Here is a 22,087-nt window from a genome sequence, read left to right as displayed (position 1 = left end):
CCTGCACCTAGCAACCACAGACACCATTAGGATTACATGAGTTGGGGAGCAGCCCAGAGAGGGGCGTCTGGCCGGCAGCACCTGCTAATAAATACACTTAACTTAGTGTTAAATCAGTTTGGGATTCTCTAAGAAGGCAGCCAAATGGTATTTAATACAATCATGACCCTAAACAACCCAAAACAAATTCATATCCAGACTGCAGACACCTGACAACAGCGTGGCTGATATGGACTTCTTTTAAACATTTATTAAAAAAAGCAAAATGTATGTTCATCTCAAATATAACAGTTAAAAATGGAAAAGCAACACAAACAGCATGTAACCAGCAGCAGTCTCTCACTTCTCCCCTGCTCTGTCTGTCCCAGGTGAGCTCGGGTGGCTGAGCGGGCCCTGCCTGCCTCCCTTATCGTAGTGCAGATAAAACCACATCTTATAAAATTAACAATTTAAGGTTAAATAAGCTTAAATAGGGGTGTTAAATACAAGACACTTCATCAGCGCTTCTGTACAAAGACAGACAATTCTGGCACTGTACACGGGATTCCGCCAGCTCTCAGCACACAGAGCTCTAGTGAGTAAAGCAGATGGAGGGTTTTTTTCTTCCAGCAGAGCAACTATACAAAAGCGAACTACGAGCTGCAGTGACTACTGACAAGTAGACCCATTTACAAAGCATATGTATCTTTTTAAAAAAAAAATCAGAACACTGTTAATATTCAGGCACCATTTGTTCCTGCAAAATAAATAAGTCTCTACAGTAATAGCATTCGAACTAGTGGTAATCACGCCAGTGCTTTCTGGAAGGACAAAGCTTCTCCCTCTGTACTACGCCTCCCTTCTTATTGCTATGGTAATGTGGAAATAAAACTGCTGTACATCCAAAAAAATAGAGCACCTTTAACATTTAAGTATATGCCTCAGTATCTGCCCGTGTTTATTTTACAGTGCTGAAGCCCCACTATGGTACACTGCTTTCCCACCTCTGAAGGTCACCTGGGGTAGGAGGTGATGCCTGGCACACCTCCTCCGGGGAGCCCAGCCAGGGGCTTCTCAGCTGGCACCAGCTCCATTCGCCTCCACCAGGACTTACATTCATCTTCCCACGGGTGCTGCTCCCACTGTGGTACCTGGAAGGAGTCCAGGCTCCCTGTCCTGCTGGGGTGAGTGGCGCTACAGGAGGGACAGCCAAATGTCTACGGGTGGCGGCAAGCACATGGGAAAACCACGCAGGCGGGTTGTGCAGCCCGCGGCCAGGCGCGGCCAGGCGGTCAGGCCTTCTTGTCGATGGTGCTGAAGAACCATTCCGTGAACTTGCGCAGCTGGGCTGTGGCGGTCTGGGATTCCTCCTGCAGCCGCATGTTGTCCTGACGCAGGTGCTGCACCTCTGCTTGCAGGACTGCCTTGTCTTGCTTCTCCTGGCGCGAGCAGAAACAGCAGTCACGGGGCTGCCTGGCCATGTGCTCCCTCATCCTCGCTGCACTAGCTGACTTCCTGGGGACTTGCCTGCTTGGGTTCTGCCAACCACAGATGGCGGTGGTGAGAAATCCCACAGCCTTTCTGTGCCCTCCACTGTACCTTCTGGGGCACTGGATGGCTGCTACACATCATTAACCGGAGCTCAAGTGACTCCTGTCCAGAACGGGGATGTCACAGTCAGAGGCTGAGGCAAATCCCTTGCAGGCTGCCCAAGCACTGCTCACTGTGGAAACCTGGTATCAGCTGGCTGCTGGGGACGTTTGTATCAAAGTGAGCGTTCCACTTCTCACTGCATTTAGGCCAACCAGTGACAGGGACACGCACGCACTTCCACGGTAACTTTTATAGTCTCCCACTCAAAGCCACTTACAAATAATCGAGGTGTTTAAGACAGTTACACCTGGAGTTTCAACACAAGATTTGGTTCCCCACTGCTGAAAGGGATGCTTGCCCAAGTGCAGGGTCAAGGTCAGATGGCAGCAGCTGGTGATTCTGGGGGACCTAACTGACCATCAACTTGCTGTAGCCGCTCAGGAGCTGTTTCCACCTTGCCACGCCTCACCCTGCTTAAGTGACCTCCTGGTTCCCCATCCATTCTCATGTTCTCCCCAGTCCCACCTGCCTTACCTCCACCCCCTGAAAGTCCCCAGGCCTAAAAGGAAGCTGGAGTGGGAACTCAGGACTGGCCTCAAGTGAGGCCAGCTGTAGTCCTGAGACCCTGCTCTCCTCAGTCACTCCCCCGGCCACAGTGCCACCTGCCCATGACCCTATACACCTGGCCTTGGGACCCAAGGGACTCGCTTTGGTCAGTGTGCCCTCTACCTCTGCTCTGACACTGTCCTCCTCCTCACGACTCACTCCAGGCTGAACCCTGGTGCCAGCCTCTGCAGTTCAGTGTCTGACAGCTTGGTCCCTGGCATCTCATGGGGGGTCTGAGCAGTGAACAGCTAGGCTGGCACTCAGTGCAGGTCACTGCTCCTCCCTGAAATCCCACCCAGCTCCTCTGAGCAGCCTGCTCTCAGATGATGAGACCCCAGACTCTTTTTGCCCATGAGTCCTCAGTCCCCAGGTCCCCCACAATGTTGGTGGATGACTCCGGAGCCTGGGTCCCTCTCCTTCCTTCCACCACTCCCACCATCTCTGCTGTGGACAGGTGGGCACCTGAGCTGGAGAAAAACATGCAGGTCTGGTGACAGGTAACACATCAGCTCATGCTGCAATGTGAATGCACTGGCAGCCTTCATGGCAACCCTACCAAGCACAGGCCTGTACCCGCCTCGACGCCTTCCCAGCACCTGTGCTCAGAGACCATCAGACGACAGCTTGCCAATTGTCTGGACTGTGAGTGTGCACACACACACACGGACATGAGTTCACAGACACATGGACATGCATGCATGCCTCAATGGACATGCTCCAAGACCAGCTCCTTCTCTGCACTGGATCAGAACTCAACCCGTTCACTCTTTACCCTTGTTACCGTTTCCTTCCCAGGTCGATCAGTCCCATCACTATTCACACTAGAGCCTCTTTCCTCTTTCCAAAACCAACCATGCTGCCAGGACGGAAGCTTCCTGGGTCATCCTCTCCTTCCTTGGGGGATAAAGGGCATTTAGAGGAGCGCAGACAGTGGTTATGCAGTTTGGCAGGAGCTTGTGGAAAGAAGGACCTCACTCCCCAGAGGACTGACTGGCAAGGTGCACATACAGGGCAGCAGCTTCGACGGCTAGGAAGCTGATCCAGCGAGCAGACAGAGCTCTCAGACACACATGGCTTAGTGTTAAGTGACATCTCATAGAACCCAAAATTACTGGCCTCCTACACCCCACCTCACCCTGAGGCCTGGCCCTCTGGAGGGCTTGTCCCCCCTTAGTCATATCTATTGGGATCCCTGTGACCTCAAGAAGAAATACATCAGTTGCTGGCTAGGAGACAAGAGTAGACTACAGGACTCCCCTTTCTGCTTGCTGGCTTTTGTTTAGGGCAGTTCTCTTGTCTGGGCCTCCTCAATCTATTTGTCACGTTAGAAGGGGTTAACAGGGCAAGAGAGAGCTCTGACCATGCGGTTCCATGGGTCACTGTACCTTGCGGAGGTCAGTCTGCAGCTGTCGGAGAATCAGCTCCAGCTGGTTTACTTTCCCAGTCAGTGTGGACGGGGAGCGCTCCCTGGCAGGGCAAACACAGCGGCATTAGGAGAACGTAAGGGAGGTAAAGTCAGGATGCAGCACTGGGAGGTTTTGTGGTAAAGTTTTCACTCAGTTATTTTGTGTGCTTAGGGCACAGAAAGGGGACAGGGGCCTTCTATCAGCCTGGGCAAGTGTTCTATTGCGCTGTGGTTTCAAAAGGGGCTCAGAGTCTATAGAACATGGAGGTTGGAAAGAAAACAGAAGACAGAGTATTTAAGTGGAGATGAGGTGGACTAGAACAAAGTTCTGGGGGTGAAACATGGATCTGACTTCCCCAGTTGGTCTTCTTTGTCATAAAAATACCAGGGCACTCAACGGCAAGAACAGGCAGGTGGGCTGTAACTCAGGTCATGTGGAAGTAGGGTGAGAACAATGGTACAAGAGGGCTTCCATTCCATGAGTACACATCACGAATACAGTGTGGGCTCCCAACATAGGCATGAGGCCAAGTCAAGGCCTAGATTCTGGAAGGAACTGTGCCGTGGTTGGTCCATACAGCACAGGTGGCCGATCACTGTCAACAGTGATCACAGGTGCTATCACGGTAATGAGGCAGCAGATACTGACCCTGGGACCCCAACTGTCCTCTGCCAGTGAGGCTAGCCACCATGGGCACAGGGTCACTCGACTTGGCAGGCAGGACCTTCCCATGTACCAGAGTGTCATGCAGCCCAGTGCCATCCTTCCCAGAGGGGCAGGAAGTTGACTTGGTCCCACTGGCCTGAGACAGCAGGAGGGAGAGGTCCACATACCCAGCTGCATCCATGAACTCCTTGCTACCAGGATCCACACACAGGGGCAGGTCTGGGGCTCCTTCCAAGTCCTGCCCATGCTGCAGGTCTGTTAGGGTGCAGAAAGAGGCCACTCTCTGGTCTAGGGATGGGGAAACACACAGAAAGCAATGTTAGTGACAGCTGCAAGGCACTGTCTTCTTAGAGATGAATTTAGTAGCTACACGAAATCTGTCACCCCTGCAAATCAGTTATCACCACGTTCTGAAACAAGACAAAGAAATAAAACTCAGGCAAGCCACTGGCAAGAAAGCATACAGATTGGCTGTCCTGTGGCTGTGTGGGACACACATCACAGCCACAGGGACAACTAGCAGATCCTGGATTTGCTAGGGCCAATTTGCTTTCTTCTTTCCACACCCCAAGAAACACCAAAGCTACCAGTTGTGTATGACACAAGCTGGATGATGACTCAGCTGAGTAACAGAACCAGGAAGATGGCTCTGACCGCAAGCTCCCCCAATACAAGACAATCCCGAGATAGGACTGCCAGGCCACATCCCCTGGATGCCCCTCCCGCAGAGCGTCCAACACCATGCAGACGTGCAGACACATGAGAGATACAGAACAGGCTCTGGAGTATCGAGAGCTGGGACAATCACCTAGATAGGACGTGTGGTGACAGGGCAGCCCAAGTTCTTCATCTGAGTCAAGACCTGAAATAAGATTCAGAGTCTTCTGTGAACAGGAATCTCTCTGTACCTGAGAATCTTGGGCCTCATAGGCTCAAGTAATGAAGTTAGGTGAAGTATTGAGACTGTGTGTGTGTGTGTGTGTGTGTATGTGTGTGTGTGTGTGTGAGAGAGAGAGAGAGAGAGAGAGAGAGAGAGAGAGTCAAACAGAGAGAGGGAGGAGAGAGGAAGGGAAGGGGAAAAGAAAGAGGGGGAGGGAGAGAAGGAGAGGGGGAGAGGGGGAAGGGGCAGAGGGAGGGGCCTTGAAAGGCCAAACAACAGTGAGATCACACATTTCATGTTTGACCATCCTGGTTGGGAGCAGGGCAGCACTGCACAATTAAGATGTGTGCTCTGCCACACACACGGATCCAACCACAGGTACACACCATGATTGTGGGTTGACTTAAAACGGCTCTCTTCACAAATTAAAAAAGGGTGAGGGTGGTGAGAGCCTTCCCGGACACCCTGCAGGCCTGAAAGCCCTGCATTCCCAGCAGAAGACCCACGGCCAGCTGAGCACAAAGCCTTCCCTCAGTTCATGGCCATTTCCATCCTGGCACCAGGAACTTGGCATTCAGTGTTGCCAGAACCAGGCAGGAACAGGAAGACAACGAACGGTCTTCTCTGTGTTCCGTGTGGGTGCCAGACCGGCTTGTCTCAGGGCTGAACTCTGATCAAGAACCCGGGATAGAAACACTCAAAGGCAGGCAGAAGTCCTGCCTGTGGCCCCTGCTCTGGGATCCACGGGCGTTCAGGCCCAGCACCCCGCACTGAGTGCACATCGCAGCTGCAGTCCGGGGAGGCAGCCAGCGCGCTGGTGCTGCCCTGGCCCCTTTCACACAGTGATTAATGGCGCGGTCAAACTGCACTTCGATGTGCTGGGCGCCCTGTTCTTAATTTATCCCGCTGTCTCCCTCGGCTGCTGCGCCGGCCTCCTAACGAGGCTACCTGCTTGTTTGGTTTATGGAGGGTTATGCACCGCTGGTTAATTAAAAAGGATGGCTGTGCTGAAGCTGCCAGCAGCACATGAAGCAGGGCTGGCTTCCGGCTACCAGTCTGTGCTGAGGGCACCACTGGCCCACAGAGGCCTGGGCCTACCCACAGACCCATCACAGGGGAGTTCTCCAGCCATGTGATCCCCTTCCTAACACCTGTCACAGGCATGTGGATGCCCTTCAGCTGACCTTTCTGAAGAACCCTTTCTGAAGATGTAGGTTCTTCAGGTTTAGGTCTTTGCAGCCCATTGACGGATCCTGAAAGAATGGTGTAGTCTCTACCTCTGAGTGATAAGTAGGAGGAGCTTTGAAATTATTTTCCACTTAATACCCATGTGCGTGCGCGCGCGTGCACACACACACACACATACACACACACACACAAACACTGTAACTCTGCAATCCCAAGAGACAACCACGTCACACACTTGGTACCATGAATTAGGCCCTCTGCAACTGAGGCTGAACAGCATGAAGTGGACATTGCCCACGTCTACACAATCTGATTGCATGCAGAGGTGAGGCAGAGGTGAGGGGACCTGGCTAGGGGATGGGGGAGGAGGTCTGAGTGGCTGTGAAATCTCATGTGGCCCTGTTCTGTGAGGACTCAAGAGATCACACCATGCTTAAAAAACCCAAACCCCAAAACAAAACAAAAAACAACAGGTGCATTTTTCTTCTACAGTAAACTACTGCAAAAAAAGAACGTCAAAAAATGGATAAAGAATTTATTTTTCTTAGTTTTAAGAGATGCACTGACTCACCCTCATGATATGTAACCCAGTAACATTTCCATCTTGCTTACTATCCATTGACTCTGATGGCCAAGTCTACATTTATGGATGAAATCATCATAGTTTGCTTCCTCTGTTTCTACTTCAACTGATAAAAATGATGGGACTTGCTACTTGCTCAGGGAGAAACAGAGTCCTACGGAAGCAAGAAACCAGAGCAGGCTTTTGCCACACAGAAGATGCAGGAGGGAGCTGTGGCCTTGGGAGGCCCGAAGCACAGATGTTGCTCGAATGAGCACAGACGCTAATCTTCATGACAGTTTCCACTGAAAGACTGCCTCGACAGCTTATTTCTGTGATGACAAATGTTCACTAATCAAGTGACTACTGACCTGGAACCACACGGCACAAACAAAACCAGAGATAGGAGATGTTGGGCTCGAGTGTGGACTTTGTACACATGTGTAGCACAGAGCCGGTACCTGTGCTCTGTAGGTGCAGCCTGTGTGCTCTTGCCCCTCCTGCTCCTTCTGGTCTGAGCAGATCTGGCTAAAGGGAACATCAGGCATGGCTTACATGAGAAACAGTCCACCCTTCAAACAGTCTAAAACTTATGTTAATGGCATTTAAAAAATTTTTAATGTATGCAACACTAAAAAAGAAGACAGGCAGTCAACAGGCTACTGTTCACCAACTCAAGGCTGAGATGGCCAGATAGGGACCTAAGTCACTGTGCGAGCTCCCAGGGCTGCCTACGGTGCTAAGAATGTCCAGCCACATCCAGGTGAGTCATGGCTGCCCAGGTGAGGGGCAGGAGGATGCTGACTGCAGCAGACCCCGCTGAGTGGGATGAGCAGTGGGAGACTAGGTTAAAAGACACTTGAATCCACAACCAAAGCTCTTCTTCTTTTTTTTTTTGGTGGCACTGGGGTTTGATCTCAGGGTTTTATACTTGCAAGGCAGGTGGTCTACCCAGCCAAACCTCTACTGATTCGTCTCTGTCAAAACTATAAGCTGAGCTTTGCAGCTCCATGTAAGAAATGAGAGGCTCTGGTCTGACACCTGGGCTCACTTGGCTGGAGGAATCTGACTTAACTGACTGCCAGGGAAGGAGAAAGAGGCCACACTGTGCCTTCACCATAAAATACCCTGGTTTAGGTCTTTGCAGCCCATTGACAAATCTTGAAAAGATAATGGTGTGGAATCTACCTCTAAGGAGGAGCTTTGAAATTATTCTTTACTCAAGACACAGCTGTGTCAGCCTGAAACACATTTAATAATTTTTGAGATCCTTTAAGTTGACTTACGATATCATATTTGACATTGCACTTTCATGTTCCTACTTTTCCCACTAATTATGTTACCATTGGGAGGTACCCAGAATGTCAGGTCTTGTTTGTGCCTGCACACACAACCAAGCTTCATCAACTTTGATTTGAAAAAATGAAAAAGTTCTCATCACAAAGCTTATGATACGCCGTTTAAGAAACAAAGGACAGGTGTCAGCTTTTTGGGAAATATATTCCCGTGGCTGTCTGATTCCCTAGCGGAGCCTGGCGCAGGAGTTAACTGCATGTGTCTTACTACAGATATCTACACGTGAGCACATACACAATCCTCTCCCAAACAGCCCTGGTCACCACCCAAGGGAGAGCCTGGAGACCTGGAGGAGGACAGGCCTTCTCTGAAGACTAGCCTGTCATTTACATCTTAAGCCTGTTCATGTAATAAACACCTTGCTTCAAAATGGCAATTTTTCATTTTTTTCTTTTTCTAAGTTAATTTTCTAAACTTAAATGGCATACATGAATCCTTTTCTCACTTCATTCTTAAATTTATTCAGATTTCTGTGGATGTTATTTTTCTTTGAAAGGACTTACTCTATTTGAGTCATTTTACTATGCTGTTAATTATTACCGATTTATGATAGGTTTTATGAACACTGTTCATCTAGTTCCTAAATGACTGCAATTAAGTTCTTTAACATATCTTTAGCTAGCTGAATTGAAACCGCACTAATCTACAAATTAATTAAAAAGGACTGCTTTTACTATAAAGTGTTTTATCCATTCCTGTCCTTGCTTATATCAAGATTTTCCTGTTAGGGAAGTGTTTCTTGGGTTTCTTTCACTATAATTCTAATGACGACTTAATTCCAAAGAACATATAGCTCATCCTGCTGATTTATTTAAGGTGTCCTTTAGAGTGGTCACAATGGAAGACTGTCTGCAAAGTTGCTGCCAGCATGTCCTCGCTCTCTGTGCGAATGTGTCACCCCGCCTGTGGGCAGGCCAAGCCCATCTCTCAACCCCAGGATGTGGCTGGCCTGAGGCCTGGTCACTGAATGTGGCCGATGTAACGTCCCGCCACATCGCAAGACCAGACCCTAAGCAGTCAGGGCCTCTGCTTTTGTGCCTATGGTTCCCTACACATGTGTGAAAACATGAATCACCCCCCACGGGGCCCAGGGTCCAGCTACCAGTGTTTTCAGACAGACAAGGGCAGGCAGGGAGTCCCTGCCTCTGGCAGAAGAGTCACCCAGCTGAGCCTTCGCCCACCCACAGCATCCTATGAAATAAAACCACTGTAGTTTGTAGCCATAGATTTTGAAGTAACTGAAAAACAATCATCAACACTTTGAAATGATGCGTATGTACTTTAGTGATTTCTTATATTTTCTAGATACAGCTACGTATCTGTGTTTTGTTTTACCTCCAATATTAACCCCTTTTTTCTTTGCATTGCTTGTTTACAGGTCAAGCGTTCCAGTACACAGTTAAAGCACCTGGACTCACAGGATGCCCGTGTTTAATTTCTGGGCATTCTACACACTCCCCACATCTTACTATGTAATTACTTGGAAGCACGTGGATATTCTTTGTTAGGCTTTGTAAGTATCTCTCATATCTTTTTATTAGAAATAGGTCCTAATTCTATCACACATACTTTTGGAAATTGATATGATCACTTTTAATTACTTCACCTACTATAACTTATTATAATTAAAGTTTTCCTTTTATTAAGCCAGTTAAGCTCTTGCTGGTAACAACGAGTAATCTTGTCAATCTTCCGTGAATTTCATTTACACTCTCTCACATCAATATTAAAGACTGAAATTGTCTTGTCGTGTTCTTTTCTGTGTAGTTAATCAGGAAAGAATCCTATTATGCAAGAAAGCTGCTTCTAAGTTTCCAGAAAAACGTACACAAAGGCACCATTGTTCTTTGAAACTGTGAAAACAACTAACTACAGACAAGTGGTATTTGGGGTTTAGGGCTATGTCAGATGACCTTTTCAAGGGACCCCACACTTTGGCCTTCATGTTTCTTTGTGCTCCACCCCCTTTCCTTGTAAGAAATGTCCAATTCCTTTAGCCACAAAATTTATTCCTATCCAGCTGCTTGACATTACTCGGTCGTTCTCTAGATGCCTCTCTCTTGTTAGTGTCTCCCAGAGAACATGTAATGAGAAGACACAGCGGACTGGGATCTGTGTGTGCTCGGGGTGGGATGAGGTAGCCCAATGGTACTTAAATTAGCTTAGAGGGAACCAGCCAAGTGGCCCCACAAGAGCTGGAGAACACAAAGTAGTCAAGTGCACAGTCTCACATTGTTAGGATAAAGACACTGGGTTCAGTGAGACACTAACGCGCTGAGCTCCACAGGAAACCAAGTTTTGAGTAAAGGTAGGCTCTGGTTTGGCTAGGATTGATGTCTGAGGCTGGTCAAGTCTGCATTCTAGAGGGAACGACCCCAAGGTCTGTAAGGCCTCTACAATGCAGGCCTTGAGAGGCCCACTGTAAAGGTAAGACTGGTCACACACACACAGCTGGTCTAGGTGAGAGGAAGGCAGAGCCACGGACTCTGCAGGGAGACCACACAGCTTGCTGTAGCCCACTGGCCTCACTCTACATTAATTTCACCTTCTTTTCTTTTAGTATGTATTTATTTTTATTTATTTATTCTTTTTTTTTTTTTCCAGACAGAATCTTGCTGTGTAGCCCATTTTGGCTTCAAACTCATGATCCTCCAGCCTCTGCCTCCCAAAGGCTGGGGTCACAGGTGTCGCCACCAAGCCCAGTTTCCTCTCCTTTTCTGACTTTGCTCATTTGCACTCTCATTTTCCAAATCACATTTGCTGATGGTTTACAAATATTCAAAGAAAAACTGATGACTGATCTTACAAAATACAATGCCCTTTCATTTGCCAGTTGTGTTTTAGAATTCACTTCATCTCTTTTCCTCCCACCATTTTTCTTTTAGCTTTTGTGGAATGTGTTTGAAGTCCAGCAAAGTTAGTTAATTTTCATAATTAACATTTAGTTCACCTAACAGTTTCTGAAACAAATTTTTTTCTTTTAAGAACTACTCTGCCAATAGTGCAAAGTTTAATATATAATGTCTTTTTTTGTAAACATTAAAACAAAAGCAAGGCACCTTATATTCTTAAATCTGCCTAGCACAATCACTAGAGTGACATTTAGTATTTCCTCAAGTTTGGTGTGCCTTGCTTGCGTCTCACTTCTGTTTTTCTTATTGAATGCTGTTTCACTGTCTTATGGTCAGCTGTGGTCAGGAAAGGCTGTGCCTCTTTGGAGGAAGCTATGGACTGCTGGGCAGGACACATGGCTACTCTCACCCACGTCATGCACGCGTTCTGTGTGCTAACAGTTTAAGTGTATTTAAGCACCCATGAATTAAGATGGATTTGGTGTCTTTGCCCCGTTCTTGAATGGTATAATGAAACCTAAATCCTTAAACTCATGTGTCCAACTGGACTTTAGCTCTCCAACAAAGGTGACATATCACGTCATGCCAAAGCATGGAAGCTGACTCAGGCGGAGCCCTGGGGGAGGCAAGTCTGCTGAGGAAGGATTACGCTTTGGATTTCACAAATGGAGGTCACAGTGTCTCACTCCAGTGGCCAGATAAATTTAATTTTTAGAGTCGGTTTTCAGCTACATTGACTACTACTTATGTCAAAGTCTGGACAGATGGGTCTGAGCTCAGCAAGGCACTTTGCACTGCCTGTAACGGTTTGTAACAAGGAAGTGAGCAAGTGATTAGGAAGTGTGCAGGCATTCCCACAGGGAGCTATGGAGGAGAGGGAACCCCTGAGTCTGCCTCTGCCCTATGAGAGGAGGAGGGAGCAGTGCCATGCCACACGAGTCTTCCCACTTCCAGTGTCCTACCACCCAACTCCCAGGGGCCCTAACTCGCTTCAGTCCCCAGGTGTGCAGCCGGGAGGCTGACAGGGGGCTCCAGCAGGCCAAGCTGCCACAAGCTCGGGAGGATTCAGCAGCCTCAGACTTCTGGGAAAAGTCCCAAACTTACTTCCTGAGGCTGACGCCACAGGTGGTGGGGCTGAGCTGTCAGTGCCTAGAGCTGGGAGGCTCTGAGCCTAGGGGACTGCATGCCAGGGGGCACTGGGAGAGTTGCAGTGGGCAGAGGCCAAGGCAATTCCTCAAAAGGCCCTGCCTCCCCTGTCAGTTCAACTACCAGAAGCCCCAGAGCAGAACATGTTATTATGAAAGAAGGCTGCAGAAGAAGACAAAAAATCCTAAAAGTCCCGATCCCAGACCACTGGCCCATGTATCTCACACGTGATGCCTGAGGAGAGAAGCCAGTATCTGATGGTGTCTATTTGTTTATGGTGATCTGCAAGCTGGACAGCAGCCTTGGCCTTCAACAGCCCCAGCACCAGCAGTGACAGAAGTAGCATGGAAGCTGGAAGGGCTCTTGGAGGTCGGCCGGTTCTCCAAAACCACTGCCCATAGTTAGGTGGAGGCCCAGGCTACACATGGGCTGAAATGTGTAGGATTCAAATTTGCACCAAGTCACCAGGCTGCTTGTCCTGTTGGCCAAACCCAGCAGTTCTAGCCTGCTAGCACCCCCTCCCCCTTCACCTCGTCCCTCCTGGAGGAAAGGCACAGTGCACACGAAGCAATCACCTCTACCCTTCAGACAGAAAAACAGGTCCAAAGAAGAAAAGTTCTTGTCCCACCTTAGTGCCAGTGGCTGGACTAGAACTCAGGTCTTGGGATCCCTTTACCTAGGCTCATTTTACTAAGGGACAGACATTTGGTCTCTATTAGGAAGCTTCCTTCAGAGCCCATGTCTCCTTTCCTTTTCATCCTCAAAGATGAGTGACACCCACACTTCAGCCGGATGATCAACACACAGACATGTCCCCTAAGTTGGGGAGATCTGGGGAGGGTGTGCGGGGTGAGTCTTTACCTTCAAATGCCCGTGCAGCATCCACGAGGTGGGACCAATCCAAGCCCGTGGCCGTGTCTGGGAGTAGCATCAGGTTAGGATCTGCGCACTTGGACTTATCCGATAAGGACCCATCAGAGAACCAGAACTCATCTAGACAGAAACAAAACCAGAGCACCAGTCAATCACAGCCCTGCCATCTCTACAGTCTGTCAGTCACAACACAGGTACCACTGTCCCATCTCCAAGTGGGCTAGGAAACCTTTTGTAAAACATCTGCTAAAAAAGAAATGGCAGGCTGCTCCTGCCCCAAAAGCTGGCGAAATGTCACTCTGTACTCTGGCCACTGTGAGGTGATGAGCTTAGCAGGCAGCCAGCATGTGGGCCCAGACGGCGGAAGGTGAAGATGGAGCCTCTGTATACACTGTCCCTTCCCAGACCCTCCTTTCCAGAAAGGCGCCCCAGTCTGAGGGACAGAGGGTAAGTGCCTATTTCCCAAGGGTGACTGTCCCTTCTTAAAGGGCCATGGCCTTCACATCTCTATAAGAAAGCTTGTGCAATTTCTCTTTCCTGATACCTTGAAAGTTAACTGCAGAACAAAGTTATCTAAGCTAAACAGCACAGATTTGGGATGCCACAAGTTCCAAGTTATTATAGAAATGTAGTGACACTAACTCTACTTTTACTAACTGACCAGCAAGAAAGAAGATGGTATTTTATGTGCTATCCACAGAAAGGGATGAGGTAAGTTGTCCTGACTTAGCAGGACAGTCCTGTCACAGCTACACCAGGAGCTGCTTACCCTCCCGCTGGCAGGCCTAACTTGCCCTTTGCTGTGCACAGGGAGTTTTTCCTTTGTCGTGGCTCCACAGGAGTTAGTGTCATTACTAACAGTCCTTGTTGAGAGGACTGTTATGCCCAAAGCACCAATTCTGAAAAGGCTCCCACCAAACGTCTTCAACGTGCCTTTCCTGAACCTGCCCAGAACACTGTGTGCAGCAGCTGTGGACGGACATGTCTAAGGAGGCCGATCAAAGTAACCACCCCCTGGCTGGCTGAGGCTGCACTTGAGCTGAGTAAGGAGCACAAATAACCATTACACCTGTGATCCTTGTTCCCGCATCTTGGGGAAGCTGTGAAACACGGGCTGGACTAGGACAATATTTGGTCTGCTCACACTCTCACACAGCCTTAGTGGACCTGTGGCAGCTTTGCCAATCAGACACGCTATTTTCAAACAATGACAGATGCTGAGATGTGATGTCCTCCAGTGTGTGCCCAGCCTCTACCAGAAGGGGAGCCCAGCAGTGGGCACTCTGCCACCATCTCCTGTCTATCTTTGAAGTGAAAGTGGTCACGTGTGCTCTGTGTTGGCTATGCCATGGGTAAGCCAGAGCTGAGAGGGAGAACTCTGAGCACAAGGCGACTCTTCCCAGGCCTTCTCTCTCAGCCATGTGAAGCACAGGATGGCTAAACTGGCTCTCAGGTCCCCCCTTCAGGCACAAGCTCAAGGTCCGTCCTCATGCTGAGGTGAGGAAGCCCAGCACCTCCACTCACTGGCAAGTCACGTCCTCCTCTCAAATACACGTGCTTTGCTTAAAACAGGACTTTCACGCCAGGTGCAGAGAAATTCTACAAGTAGGTGGCAGCTGCTCCTACTGCCCATCTCTTTGAGGTTGGGTTCTTTAGGAAATGGTAAGAAAGCACAGCTTGGTGAGAGGTGTGGGGTCAGGCAGGCTACATCTGTCCCCCTTTGTGCCCCCAGAGAGGGACACATCAGGAAGGGAAGGGAACAAACCAGAAAGAGAGAGGATGCTCTTTTGTGTCCCATCCACAGAAATGGTTGTGGGAAGGGAATGGAACACCAGACACGCAAGCTTCAGAAAGCACAGTCTGCATCATCTTCCTAAGAAGCAACAACTCCTGGACCTTCTTGACCTCTACAAAGACATCAGTCTCCACTCCCATCTAGCTTCTGACAAGTGAGAGGCTCAAGCCAAGCTATTTCATGTCCTGTGTACTGTCTCCCTGAACAGATACATCCTCACTGGCTTTGACAGCAGCCAGGGAGAAAGGAAAATGAGACAGGACAAGGGGCAGAGCACAGTGACAAAGGAGGGGACCGTGGCCAGTGGTGATTCTGAAGACAAGGTGTGAGGCTGATGTCCTCTGCAGCTGCCTGTACTCTCCCATGTTTGCATCAAGGAAGGTGACACACTTGGGGTGCAGGAACAAACATGACTGGTGCCATTCTGTACCTGGAATATCCCGAGCGTTCTGAATGAGGTGTGGCGCAGTGAGGGAGAGGACAGGGCCTCCTCCTGGTTATAAGTGGACACTCATCTGTTTCACTTGGGCATGACGCCTCCTCTGCTCATGATTTGCACAGCCCACATGGCACATAGACCTGATTCAGGCCCATTATGGATTGGGAGGAGGTAGACCCCACAAGCCTGCACAGTCAGCCCTCCAGCTGTGGACACAGATCGAGCAGCTTCCTGTTTGTTCACCTGAAACCTGCCATCACAGCACCCTCTGTGCTGAGTGTGGTATTGCTGCTGTTACATACATGCCAGGAGCCTTCCGACAATACTTCCTGTGGTCAGACGCCTGAGGGTTCCCAGTCACTCTCCAGAAACAAACTGTGGTCATTTCAGGCGGGGCTGAGGATGTGTGCACCACATGCAGAACCAGGCCTGCCTCATGGACCTGACACCTGCAGTGCCAGCCTGGCAAGGACTGCTCTGTGAGTGGTGGTCTTATCACCTATGACTTATGACCACCAAGCACACACCCGGGTTGGTAGCCACCTGTGAGTGCACATGTAAAAAAATATTTATTTTTTATCCTAAACCTTTTTCTTTCACTTTAAGGGCTTGGGTTGGGGGCTGTGTAGGTCGCAGCTATTTGGGATTTGACACATAGCTCGTGCTCTGTGTTTATTTCTGAAAACAAGGACTCTTTTTAGACTGTCCTCATAGGAAGGTTTCCCTGTTCCTTAGAGGGTTGGAGCTCCGTTCCGTAATGAGTCAGGAATTCTCCTTAAACATGCTGTGTACCCGCCAGTGCTGGAGGCTGAATGAACACAGGTCCCATGCCAGGGAGGAAAAGGATGCTGGGACTGCTGTCAACACCCAGCATCTGCATGTGAGCCCTGTCAAGAGGCCACTCCAGATTATTATTACTGGGTTTTCCCTAACTGGCCTTAATGAGATTTTCTTCTGTATCCCCCAACAAGGAGAACAGAAGTCGTGAGAGTAACACCGGATGGTTCATAGACACTTTTAATGCTGGATTAGGTGATGCTTGTGCACCTCCAGGCAGACAGAGGGACCCAGCACACTCCAGTGACTTCACAGGAAGTGTGTGAGTCACGGCTTGAGTCATATCCAGGAGTCTGTCAAGGGTCTGTCTCACAGGCTGTATTAAGATCTTGTTCTCAAAAAGAACATTCCAAGACAGGTTCAAATCTGGGACTTTTAAAAAAAGAAGCCTGTGACTGTCAGTTATAGGCAGACGAGGCGCATGGACCAGGCCCTCCCGTGTTCACCAGGACTTGCTCCAAGTCTCGAGCAAGGTCTGCAGGTGGCTATGGAGGCAGTTCTTCCCTGAGGAGCCAAGGTCCAGGGATGCTGCAGTGTTGCACTTACGGGAGAGATTGTGTACCTCCTGCATTTCTGCCTATCTGAGCAGCTGCTTAAACCATCTGGTGCTAGATGATTCACCAGGACCAACCTTCACCCCAAGTTCTAACACAAAGTAATGTTTCCATGCTTCTGAGAAACTAAGAGAACCTACTGGCCAGTGCTTCTCACTGCCCCCCTCCTTCCCGAAGGACTGCTGCAGCTTTTTGGGTCAATCCAAATCTCTCTTGGAGAGCAGTTTCGTCTTAGAGAGGGACTGGGAATGACCAGAGGCCACGCACAGCTCAGGGTGATGGGACTCTGCCCATGTGGACAGAAAAGTTAAGAGTCACACCTGTTGTGTGCAGAGGCCAGGAAACAGCATCCTCCAAACTGTGGGGTCCTTAAAGCTTAAAGGTGGTGGGCTGCAGGAAGGAACTGGAGGTTGGGGACGGACGTCAGTACAAATTACCCCAAGGCCCTTCACTTACACTGGGTCAGCCCCACATTGAGATGACAGCACTTTGCGTGAGCACTTTCTTAAGGCTAGGAAATGAAGGAGCTACATGGCCAAGTAAGAACAGCACAGAGCTGGCCATCATTTTTAGGATAGAAGGAAAATCATATGATGGATCCATGCCTAGTGCCCTGAAGTGAACCAGGACACAGGAGAACACAGGTGACCTGCAGTAGGTGATGGACGCCCTGGGTAAAGCCCAGGTCAGGCCTCCCGATGCCTAGTCATCCCCAGAGCCAGGACCCAACTCCAAGGAGAGGTGGTGTGCCAGACCACCTAGTCCTCCTTCTGGCTCACACCCACCCCAAACCCACCATGCCACAGCTCCCCTTTCTAGAAACCAGGCTTTTGACACTGCCTCCTTTAGAGACCAGACAGCTGAGACAGAAACAGAAGTCACTATTTGACTTGATAAAAATATCTAATGTCAGGCCTTCCTACGCAGATAGGGTTGCCTTTTTGCAAAATGTCCCCTCTGGGCACTTGCATTAGAACGCTACTTTAAAGAGAAAGCAAAGACAGCACCAGATGACCCATCCGTAAAACCCAGCTCCAGCCCCACCCCACCCCACCCCCAGGGACGCATGGTCTGCCATGGGCGGGGCCGCAGGTGTCACTCACTGCGCAGGCTTCCCATGCTGGGCACGGCGTGGGTCCTTGGAGGCAGTGTGCTGTGGTAGGGCGGCGTGGTGCTAAACAGGATGTCGTTGGGCAGGGCCTGGTCGAGGATGGAGCTGCGGGAGCCGCAAAGGGACGAGCCCCTCCGGTTGCTGCAGACGCTCTCGTCAGACAGGGTGCGGTACAGGGACCTCCTCGGAGACAGGTTCCCGTAGAAGGAAAACTAGCGGGTGAGGAAGATGGGGTGAGGGGTCAGTCACTGAACTTGAGCTGTGGCATGGATCTGACTAGGCTACTGAGAAAGCTTCACATTCCCCATCACTGCGGGAAACCCAGCCCGTCTGCGGCCATCGGGCAAGTCCAGCAAAGCTCTGTGAGCTACTGGGCTTTAATGTTTCTCCTTTACTGTTCTGTGAAATAGCATCACAAATTAGGCATGCGTGGCTTGACTGATTCTGAAATGTTCGATGGGAGCCCTGACTCATGGCAGCTCATGCTGGCCTGGCTGTAGCCGGAAATGACCCCGCACTGGTACTGGATGACTTCCATATCAAGTACGTGTGGGGCTTGGTCTAATTTTGAACACTGATGTTTTCTGAGCCATGTAAAGAGGCTTAAGAAAAAAGATGGTTTCAGTCCAGTAAGGCCTTGGTGTCCGCTAAGAGAATTACTTGCAAAAGTCTGTACTTCAATGGTTGGAGATGGACTTACAGAAATGGATCAAAACCAGACTGAGGGCAACTGTAACATGACTGAGTTACATCTTGGAAGGGGAAGGAAACTTTGGACTGAAGCAAGGGAAATGCTCGAGACATAAGGAATCAGATCTGAATCTCCAACCCTCATTCTGTAAACTGAGTCACAGTCCTTTCACAAAAACAGTAGCAAAAGCCAGAGTGCTCACATCAAACAGATACAGCAATGGACATTTACACTGAGAGTGTGACAGGATGGCTAAAATTACTCCCAATATAAGTGTTCCTTTCATGCCGGGCCTTTCCAACTGATGGATGTGACTGCCATGTGTGCAAAGCACACAGTTAAATTTGGTCTGTGAAAAGGAGATTTGTCCTAGGAGGGAAAACACCTCAAGGAGAAGTTGGTCCTCTAAAGAACGACTGCACTCTATGACAGTCTGCTCTTGCACAGGCTCGCTCACAATGGAGCCATCCATACCCATGATTTGACTGAGGTCAGGCAGGACCCCTCTTCACGTCCACCCCCAGTTCTGCAGACCCGCTAGTTTAAAGTGGGCTGTAGGCAGAGCCTAACGACACATTTCTCTAGCAACTCAACACGACTAACCGCAGCGTTTCCTTACAGGAAGGCGAACTTGGAGACCTGCTGTTTACTCCATCCCAGGCAACTTGGCAACGCTGGGTCTCTCACTTCCTTCCCACTTGGATGAGAGAAGGGTTGGACTGAAGTGAGAGGGATTCTGCTCCTGACTCTAGGATCACACCAACTTTCTGCCTGGGTGGGCCTTAAACCACAATCCTCCCAATCAGTACCTACCAAGTAGTTGGGATTACAAGCGTGAGCCACCATGCCTGGCCACGTCTCTTAATACTTTGTTATTTCAAAAAAGTAGCTTAGAACACTACAGTAACAATGAAGCCCAAACTAATAGATGTGTGTGAAATCATCAAGGGACCACTCCACTGTAAATGAACATGAAGGCATTTTAAGAGCAAAGCCTGACTTCCCTGTGACCTCTGCATAAGACCTGGCAGGCAGGGCTGGGACACCTCCGTCCACTTTGATGAAGAAGGCCTGCACGGCACAGGCTGGGTCCCTGGAGCATAAGTCACCAGCTCTGCTCAGGCACCGTTCTGGGCTCCATGCAGGTGACTTCCTTTTATTTCCCTGACTCTGGAATGTGGTTGCTATTAGCGGAGAGCACACTGAGGCCCTGTCACTTGCAGGGTCACCATGGGAGCTGGACCTTGAGGCAGGCCTGCTTGGCTTTCTGCTGCTCCTATCTGAGGACGGACGCTGGCAGTGCCACCCTGCCATGGAGTTGCAGGAGGGTCATGACACAAGTGGCACTGGTTGGGCAGAAGGGGAGGCAACGACTCTGTGGGCCCAGAGTTGCTTTAGACTTGTTTTGAGTTCCCTCACCTTTCTTCTCCCCTCCCCTACTAAGGGGCTGTCAGGAAGCATGAGCTTCAGGAAGTCTTCTTTAGAGAGAACGTGCTGTGTCTCTGAGGCGGCGTCTCCCACCATGGCCTGATGTTGAGCTGCCGTGGGCATGACGTCCATGTCACCATACATCCTGTAGGAACAGACCAGAATGGACTCAGGAGCAGAGCTGGTGTGTGAAGACCACGGCAGTCAGAGGCAAAATCCAGTAACCGGCTTCCTGCTGTGTGTGCAGGCCCTCGGTTCCTGGTGGGTAAACTGGTTCACTGGGGTTGCAGGCGCCAATCCCGCACCATCCCACATCTGTGACACAAGCTGGCTGTAGTGAGACTGCTGAATAATTCAGAAACTCATCAGATCCCAAGGCCCAGGAGTAGAAGAAAACATACCAACTTTCAAAATATGCTATTTTCTCTTTCCTAAATGGTGTCAGAAAACAGTTTTAATAATTTATCAGACACAGTCAGGTCTTTTGAAGCTGTGCCCTCAGAGGCTGGAGAGCCCCTCAACAGTCAGCTCCCCAGGCGCTCAGAGCAGAGAGAAGGTCACCCACGGGAGCCTGGGGTTCAGGGATGGGCTCGGGCACATGCCAAGCCTGCTTCACTGTCATCCTCTCGAAGAGCTGTTTGATAAATAAAGCAGCTGTCTCCCTTAATCACCAGGATATAAAAATGTATCAGTGGACAACAAAAGACTGCCAGGTGGGATTACCGCTTTCAGATCCTTCCAGGAGAACACTGGCATTGCTCTGAGAAGGGTCACCAAGAGGAGCGCTGAGCCACCCAAGCATTCCTAGGGGCTGGGGAGAACCATGGCCGCCTTTTCAGAGAAGGTGGACAGTTTGTGCCACACAACCAAAATGCAATGCTCCAGGAGTTCACTGTCCACAGCCTTGAGTTGCCGGGGGTGTCCTGTGCGTCACTGACACCTGTCACAGAGATGCCACTCTATTGCAAAGGCAAGGACACCTCAGCAATGTGATGGTCCTCTGAGGAGTGAGAGTGAGAAACTAAGAAGGGTTCATCTGAAAATCTCTATGTCACTTGCTTTGACCTTGAGGTGGGACACCCCTCCTGCTGCCTCTGTCCCAGGATGTCAGAGCTGTGGACCAGTGTGTGGACATATGCAGACCCTGGGGATGCCCCAAAGGCTTCTCACAGGCTTCCTAAAACTGACAAAGGCTGGCCATGAATTGCTGTCAAGCACTCGAAAGACTTCTGACTAGATGGGATCCCCTCCACACGCCATCCTTACATTCGCATCTGCAATGGAACGATGAGGACAAAACTCCTTTCTGAACAGCGCCATACAGTTTCTGAACAAGAGTCCACGCTCAATTTAAGAAGTAAAGAATCATGACTGGTACACCTCACACATGGGATTCTCTTCAGAGACAAAAAGTGATGCTAGTTCTCAGACCAGACTTAAACTCAGGAGGATCTGGGGAGTAAGTCACCATAACACGCCCAAAACTAGACCACCACCGGACGCCTGTGACACCACATGACTGCAGAGCAGGGTGACCTGGTGACTTGGCGTCTGTGGCCTCCTAGAATAATAAGCAAACCATGAGCTAAAGAGCTCACATTGGCCTTGCTCTGCATACTTGAAACGCTTTTTCTTTTCTTTTTTTCTATCTGCCTCTTCAGAGGCAGCAGCACGGTTTGCACAAGTGTTAGCAATAAAAAGGGTGATGGGAATCTTTCCCCATTCAACAGATACAAAGCATGCTTCTCTCCCTGCTGAGAGAACAAACCAGAAGTGCTGCTAAGATCAGGTGAGATGCTTTTGCTTTTACACCCCAACTGTGGATTTCAGACGCCCTTGACTTTGTGTCATGACAGTCTGCATTCACCTCACCATGACTTTTCTACTGCAGATAGTTATTAGAAGAATAAAAAAAAAAACACAGATTTTTTTTCTTCTATATAAAAATCAAGGAAAACGAAGACTTTTAAGGAGAAATATAAATGCTGGCATTTAAAGAGTTTGAATTAAAAGATATTTCTAGAGTGTCCTTTTTTAGGAACTGTATTTCTTTTGGAAGGGAAATATATTTGTTTGCTTAGTGATTCCTGAAAGCATGCAATGTTGCCCAAAGAACTGCGGCCAC

At 49.5% G+C, this 22,087-nt stretch overlaps 1 protein-coding gene across 12 annotated transcripts in view; it reads right to left on the bottom strand.

The window, feature by feature from the left end:
• Nucleotides 1-225: 225 nt before the first annotated feature.
• The window catches only part of Sipa1l2 (signal induced proliferation associated 1 like 2), a 166,793-nt gene continuing 144,931 nt past the window's right edge, over nucleotides 226-22,087 (bottom strand). For 10 of the 12 annotated variants that reach the window (XM_020176659.2, XM_074056867.1, XM_020176655.2 and 7 more), the window contains 7 exons: nucleotides 19,954-20,107; nucleotides 17,836-18,055; nucleotides 13,096-13,227; nucleotides 5,059-5,112; nucleotides 4,418-4,538; nucleotides 3,564-3,645; nucleotides 226-1,418 (listed from right to left, as the gene is read on the bottom strand). In XM_020176659.2, the coding sequence (XP_020032248.1) occupies nucleotides 1,272-1,418; nucleotides 3,564-3,645; nucleotides 4,418-4,538; nucleotides 5,059-5,112; nucleotides 13,096-13,227; nucleotides 17,836-18,055; nucleotides 19,954-20,107 (910 nt within the window). In that variant the 3' untranslated portion in view covers nucleotides 226-1,271. The other 2 variants (XM_020176661.2, XM_020176660.2) reach the window with 2 other exon arrangements.

This window comes from Castor canadensis, chromosome 15 (assembly GCF_047511655.1).
Source record: "Castor canadensis chromosome 15, mCasCan1.hap1v2, whole genome shotgun sequence".
Taxonomy (NCBI): domain Eukaryota; kingdom Metazoa; phylum Chordata; class Mammalia; order Rodentia; family Castoridae; genus Castor; species Castor canadensis.
This window is presented reverse-complemented; position numbering and strand designations above follow the sequence as displayed.